The sequence below is a fragment of the Cyprinus carpio genome, chromosome A19 (genome assembly GCF_018340385.1).
Source record: "Cyprinus carpio isolate SPL01 chromosome A19, ASM1834038v1, whole genome shotgun sequence".
Taxonomy (NCBI): Eukaryota; Metazoa; Chordata; class Actinopteri; order Cypriniformes; family Cyprinidae; genus Cyprinus; species Cyprinus carpio.
The window spans coordinates 12361204-12368996 of record NC_056590.1 but is presented as its reverse complement, the minus strand read 5'-3'; the positions used below and the strand labels follow the sequence as shown (position 1 = coordinate 12368996).

The 7793-nt window shown below is 36.5% G+C and overlaps 1 protein-coding gene across 1 annotated transcript; it reads right to left on the bottom strand.

The window, feature by feature from the left end:
- Nucleotides 1-1015: 1015 nt before the first annotated feature.
- Nucleotides 1016-4853, bottom strand: LOC109046898 (CKLF-like MARVEL transmembrane domain-containing protein 8). The gene is made up of 4 exons (XM_042776531.1): nucleotides 4486-4853; nucleotides 2167-2334; nucleotides 1825-1944; nucleotides 1016-1577 (listed from the first exon to the last, which is right to left on the bottom strand). Exons 1-4 carry the CDS (start codon nucleotides 4627-4629, stop codon nucleotides 1497-1499), a joined length of 513 nt encoding a protein of 170 aa, XP_042632465.1. The 5' UTR covers nucleotides 4630-4853; the 3' UTR covers nucleotides 1016-1496.
- Between the last annotated feature and the right edge of the window lie 2940 nt (nucleotides 4854-7793).

Sequence of the window (7793 nt, the reverse complement as noted above, 5' to 3'; positions counted from 1 at the left end):
ATTCACCATACTTGGCTGTATGTCACGTCACTTTCTCAGTCCCATCCTCTACACACTGTTCACACATGACTGTGTTGCCTCCCACAAGGACAACATCATACTGAAGTTTGCTGATGACACCGCAGTAATAGGATGGAACACTGGCGGGTATGAAGCAGCCTACAGGAGGGAGGTGGCCAGTCTTGTGACATGATGTGAGGACAACAATCTTACCCTCAACACGGACAAGACAAAGGTGGACTTGAGGAAAAATAGGAAAACTCACCAGCCATTGCTTATCCGAGAACTTGAAGTGGAGAGGGTGAGCAGCTTTAAATACTTGGGGGTCCACATCAGCGAGGACCTCACCTGGACACTCAACACCACCCAGCTGGTTAAGAAGTCACAACAGTGGCTATACTTCCTGAGGTGGCTGAGGAAGTTCGGTATGTCACCTAAGATCCTCAACAACTTCTGTAGCTGTGTAGTTGAGAGCGTCTTGACCAGCTGCATCATTGCGTGGTATGGCAACACTACTGTAAGTGACCGCGAACGTCTGCAGGACTCCACTGCTCTCTCTGCAGGCCATTTACCATCACAGAGTCCACCGAAGAGCTGCCTCCAGCATTAAAGACCCCCAACACAGACTGCTCACACTCCTACCCTCAGGAATGTACAATACTGTACATTCGCATATATACATATACATAGTTTATATATATTTTTTTTTTCATGTCTACATTCCTACCTGTGCAGCATAGTTTTTATTATAATGTTTATTACGTTTGTATGTATGTATGTGTGTATAGTTTGTGTATATGTGTAAAGTTTTGCACTTGTCTTGGCTTTCCTTGTGGACAGCAAAATAAGAATTTCATTGCTCAGGGAAACTTGTTTTCCTCACTGGGCATATGACAATAAACGCTTTGAATCTTTGATTTAGTGTCAGTAACGGAGTGCATGGATGCACTTTTGTAAACTTCCTTTTCTAGTTTAATTATGCAATATGCCAAATGTGAGTAAATGAGATCTGCTTTCAAAGGACAAATATAATGACAGCTTTTATTTGACAATGATTTGCATTTATGCTTTCTGAAATACAAGAAGGCTTTCATAAATCAGGTAAGTCCAAACATCATGTTTTTTTCAGCATACTTTTAGATTATGCAAATATGAACCAACATTAAACTGCACATTAAAAGCACACATGTGAAACATTATATGTCTATTCACTCACAACCAGTTAATGAGCGTTATGATAAAACTCCATTCAATAAAGTCCATATTAAATATGAGAAAGATATCAAAATATCCTTTGTGCATTAGACAAATTTGTGTATGTGTGGAATGGTTGCAAATACATAGGCCTACAGAGCAAATTTCTTCATTTCTTCATTTTTAATATGAAAGACAATCATCATTATTAAAATTTTTTTTTAAAGTTTAGTCCGTACCTGAACAATGTAAGCTTGAGTCATAATTTCAACATTTGATTAAGAACTACAGTCCAGAACATTTTATTCATCTCCTCTGTGCCAGGTTTTGTAACTGAAGAACGCACTACCAGCGTAACTCAGAGATACTAGGAATGCAAAAAACTAGGAAAGAGGGGAAAAAAGGCAAGCGTTAAAAATTTGATGCAATGTAAATGGAACAAAAAGGGATTTTACTTGGAAATGACATTGCACACAATCAAGCATATAACCACATATTCTGGTCAGGGGAGATCAGTTTAAGAATTTGAAAATACTCAAAACTCATCACTTGACCACAAATATGTATTCCTCTTAAAGTTATGTTGTTCACAGCCTTGCACACAATTATGTACTTCAAACTGATTATTACCGTCGATGCTGCCCAACAGTTGAAATCATGATGACCTTTGACCCCCTGATTCACCAACGTTGCCTCAACAACAGCAGCGGATGTGTAAAATAAAGCAGCAGTGCAGTTAAAAATGAGAACCTGGGACGGCAGGGACAGAACTACAATTATTTAAAACAATTAGCACAACATGTTCCTTAAAAACCATTTAGCCACATTGTTTTGAAGGTCACTAAGATAATTTGGGTAAGTTTAAACCTGTTTTTCTAAATCAAAATGCAGAACTATTTGCACATACCATCATGGCATCCTTTTTCTACAGCTTTGTAAAGACAAGAATCAACTGTATAGAAGTGCACCTACCACTTTAGTCCAGGGGATGTGTCGGATTTGTCCTCTGGCCAGTTTGATGATGAGAAGGAAGAGGGTGAGAAGCCAATAGAAGACAGTCACAAACATCACCCATCCAAATGGGGAAAATCGGAAATACTCTGTGCTTGCAATCAGTGCCCATACCAGCAGGCCCAAAATCTGAAGAATAAAAGAATTCCAGTTTCTTTCAAATGTTTAATCATCTGGAAAACCTAAATAGAAATGCTGTTGGACAGTGGTTATTTTAAACTCCTCACTTTTTTTTTTTACTCAAAATTTATACCGAAAAAATGTTTAGACATTGACAATGACAAAAATGTAAATTCATACTGAAAAAAAATTCAAGTGAAGTGGCATACAGCCAAGTATGGTGACCCATACTAGGAATTAGTGCTCTGCATTTAACCTATCCAAATTGCACACACACAGCAGTGAACACACACACACACACCGTGAACACACACCCGGAGCAGTGGGCAGCCATTTATGCAAATAAAAATTGTGTGCAATAAATGACCATGAAGCTATAAGATTTCATTAATTTAGATGACTTTTCCCACTTTTTAAATTATAATTCCAGAATTTTCTAGACAGAAAGCAGCCTTTTCCTTGAAGAAAACAACAACAATTTTTAGTTACTGTTAAACATCTTGGTTTAAAGTAGTTTATTTTAATGCTTGTTTTGCCTTTAATTCTAATTCAAATTTCACCTATTTATAGACATTAAAGAATTTCAGATTAACAGAAACAAAAAAAAAGTAAATAAAAAAAAGTGTATTTGAGATTTTGATGAGCTGTGGCAAGCCTGCATTGAATTGGAACTATAAAAGCAGTTTCAGAAGTCCTCTACTAGTTCTATTCCCAGTTAGATCAGATAAAAGTCATCAACATATTTTTTGCTTGAAACCTTATGAACAGAAGCTACTCTAATTCTTTTCTATCTGTCTTTCTGTTTCTACCCCGGGATGCCCATTTCGAGGTATCTAGAGATTACACCAGCTCCAGCGTGGATCCAGCCTCATAGAAAAAGACTTCAGAAGACCCAACACCTCTGAAGAGATGATGCTGACCCCCGCGAGGACCCCAGATGATGCCAACTTGGATCGACATGCACAGCCGCCGAAATTTCTCTATATTGTAATCATTATGATCACACTTGTAATAATCACTTTAATGACCTTCTGCCTAAAATTAATTCATGTTAGCTAACTGTATGATTCTATTATTTTGAACTGTTCATTTGTGAAATGAACATTACTTGGACACATTCACTTCTTCTTTGTAATGAAGACACATACATTTTCTGTAAAGCTGCTTCGAAACAATGTGTATTGTGAAAAGCGCTATACAAATAAATTTGAATTGAATTGAATAGTTCAACATTTTTTATTCAAATACATAGCTCTATCACAATCTCACTTCCTCTGCTACACATCGGCCTTATCTTCCCTGCATTGAAACAGAAAGAGGAACGTTCACACCGACCACAATCACACGCTCCAAAAATTAGGTTTCATGTTAGAATCAACCAAAAAAGGGGAAAATGGGCTCTTGCAGTTACAAAGAAATTAAAATGAGTTGTAGGCTAGGCTATGCATTAATGATCTTATACACAAATCTCATGAACTCTTAAGTTTGTAATGGGGACTTTGCAGCTCACATACTGAAGGCTATACATACAAATTAGGTGTCCATATCTTTAAAAACATAAGATTAGAAAGCCTTAACATGCATGCAGTGAGGACCAGAAGCCCTCCAGTCATTTCTACTTCCTTCTGAAGGCGTAGGCAGGAGTTTTTACAGCTGCTACCGCTGTGTATCTTGCAAAACAGAAAATCTGCCTTTTATAGACAAAGCGAGCAAGTTAGAAAAATATGCATGAGCTAAAATCAATTAAACAATTAAACTGATTCATTTATTTAAAGGTGAATAAATATACACCGTGCAAAATAACAAAGATTGCAATTTTAAAATGTCTTTTAACACGAACTACTTCGAATGGGTGTTTACCTTAAGTCACTATTTGAGGTGAACAGTGCTGCATAACTTGGTTTTGGAGAGGAGAATAGCCCACATTCGGTTGCCTAGCAACCACGCCGTCCAGCGCACGTAATGGCTCTTAACAAAGCGCTATTCTACTTGTGCAAATTCCAGAGGAAAAATCAAAAGGAAAGATAACAGAAAAGACAAACAGTAGAAACGTTTCCCTCACCAGTAACCAAAAGTCTTTACGACAAGCTGCTGGTTTTCTTCCTCACCTGCCCATTTTATTCGAATGTAAGTTTTATTATAGTTCTGTAAAGTACTCACAACTTCGACAAAGATGAGGTATTCAGACACGTTCTGCACGGACTCTTTGTCGTACCACGGGGTTCCTGTGCTTGAATTCCCGCATTCCAGGTAAGGGCTGCTCTCGGTGGTTATTACAGGTCTAGAGTTTGGATTCTCCGCCATAAATGCGCCCCAAAATATTTCTGCTCCACTCCTATCAACTACTATTATATTAACCTATTAGTATAATGTGACCTATTTATTTAACCCCAATTGCAGGTACAGAGGACGGCAATTCCATACTTTTCGTAAATCCTAGCTCCACTATAAACTATCAAAAAATGTTTATTTGCATACTGAGGTTGCTGCAGAAAAGACTCCGCCCAAAGACCGCCCCCATCCTCAACCACAGTTGACTTCCTCTAGTTGACACCTGAGCAGGTTAGGTACTGCATTCAAGAGGGTCTGGCTGCAGACTAACATTTTTAATGAAACTATCTGTTTAAAAAGGAAGCGGGAAAGAAGTTGCTGATGGTATTAAGAAAAAAATATTTTCATTGAGTCGTGAAGAACGTGCACGTGCAAAAGTGTCCAGTGGGCATCTTCTTTACAGATGAATGGTGGTTTTTCATTGCTCCACTAGATGGAGCCACAGTCAAATAAAACCTCTAAACAGTTTTCCTGCAACATGAAAACCAAGTAGAAATGGACAAAAATAAAAAAGTTTTCATGGAGTCTGAAAATAAAATACAATTTTAAAATATATTTTCTAGAAAACGGCTATTTTTCACAGTGTTTCTATTTTACTGTATTTTGATCAAGTAAATACAGACTAAGCATAAGGAGACTTCTTTAAAAAATCGTACTGAGCCCAAACTTTTAAACAGTAGTGTAAATTATGTACCATAATAGACAGTACTATGATGAAAATAATAATAATAATATTGAGCTATCTTTGATGTTATTAATAAAACTGAAAAATTGTAATGTTAAGTACTGTTTTAAGGTTGCTCTTAGGCAGGTGTGTCTCTAAACAATGGGATTAAAAAAAAAATCCAAATCTAGCAAAAATTAGATCAGTTTGTGTTGTTTGGACTTTTATAAACTCCCATACTTAAACTACCGGTTCTGCACACAGTTAATAAATGCACACAGTTTTATGCAAATCTTAACAGTTCCGTTCAAACACTATTTCTCTGTGTATGTGTGCAGTTTTAATGATTGACATAATTTAAGCAACAGAAAAAAATCTCTTTTCTACTGTCACATATAAATAATTAATCCATTAATGTTCAGATTCATAACCCATATTATTCTGACACACACTCACTCAGTCAAAAGCTCTGTGCATGTGACATTTGTTGTATCAAATTTAATATTCCTCTTTGCGCTCTCTTTGCTGCCTTGAAGGCAGATTACTGAGAAGAAGTCTAATTGGCTGAAATTGGATTGATAAGTGGCTGCCGCAAATTTGCACAGAGAAAGTTATTAATTTTAATCTGTTTTTTCCTTTAAGTGGATGTGTGTGATGGAGCAGCTGCTGAATGCTCATTTAATAGGAAAAAGAAGCATTTTGGCAGATAGGCGCTGGGAAGGGAATGAAACAGAGAAAGAGGAGTACAGAGGAAAGAGAAAAAGTTAGAAGGCAAATGTTTCGAAGCTATCTCTCTGTTTTGGAGGCATCTGTACCAAACCTTTCAAAGATTAAATCAATTTATACAAAACGAGTGGGAACATTGGATGACATTAGCAAGGACTGCATTGATTTTTTATTTTTTTTTTACTCCAAAGTGCATGAAGAACTCTATACGTCTAGAAAACACTAAAGGATGAATTAGAACAACAAAACATCATGTGCTGTGCACAGTATGTCTGTGTTTGTGTGAGGTTACCCACATAAAACAGAGAGTCGTGTCCTTACAGGCCCCTCTCCCACCTGTGCTGAGACAACAAAGAAAAAGGATTTAAAGAAAAAAAGATTTAGCGGCTTTTGAGTGGATCTGAGAGTATGAAAATTAGTCTTTCTCTGAGATATAAATCAGAGAGAGAGAATCCAAGGGAGAAACATGTCTAATCCCATTCTCTGTGTCCAAACACATCACACAAAAGGCCCTTACTGGTCTGTTGCATTCAGAACTGAAGAAAAATGTAAGCTGGCATGATTATTGTTGTATTACTCATTATTGCATCAGGTATATACTTTTACTCATGATTCATATCTAGAACAAATATGGTACAACTGTCTTATTGCTGGCTTGAAAGTTTCTGCAGCAAATCTAGGGGTGCAATGGTGCTAGAAATGTTTTTTTTTTTTTTTTTTTTTTTTTGGTCTAAAAGTATGAGGATTAAAAAAAAATATAAAACTGCTGGAGAAATGAAATGGTAAAGAAGTTTGTTTTGATTAAAAACATAAATATAAAGGCAGCTAAAAGTTAAATTGGGTAAAAGGGGGCAAAATATAATATAAAATGTCTTCATCTGCAATTACTTCTGATATATAATAACAATTTCAACTATTTCAACTACATATGTCAAGCTTCAATGATTTTATTAGCTTCAAACTCAAAACATTTTAATCTAAGAGTAAAGTAAAGAAACATAAGTATTAAGGATGGACGTATCTTGAGCAGACAAGAGACAAAGAACAAGGAAGAAAAAAGTGACAGTTCTCTTCTGTTGATAAGTGAGTGAGTGATTGTTTTACAAGGCGGCAAATAAATGAAATATATATTCATACTACTGCTCCAAAACTCCAACTCATTAATCCTTGGAAGAAATATTTGATAGCACAATTCTTATGCAAATAGGCTTAATCCATATTTAATCTGTGTCGGAGTAGTTGGTGCAGGAATTGTGTGTTTGTGGATGAATGTGTGACTGGGGTTGCTCTTCATCGCTCATCGCTGTTGTCCTTCCTGTTTATCATTGACTTTGAAAAATTCAGAGGAGAAGGCAAGGATGGACGACCCAGACACTCACACAAACTCCTGCACATACAAAATCATTTTATACTTGTACAATGCAGTCTTTTATGTAGAGTAGGATGCAACTCAAGGTTTGATTCAAATGAATTCCTGGAAAAATCCAGCTCCTCTAGAATATGAAATATGAAGGGAAACTTTATGATAAAATCTCTTTAAACCATCAAAGCTTACAAAACATGGAACAATTATACTATATATTAATCTATAAATCCAAAATAACATTGTTGGCATAGTAGTTCACACTCATGCTTCTCATACATTAAACTCACGTGGGAAATGCAGGTTCAAGTCAGGCCTGCAATGCCCCTGCTCCCATCTCTCTTTCCTCAATAATTTAATGTCTAATTCTACTGTCCAATCACT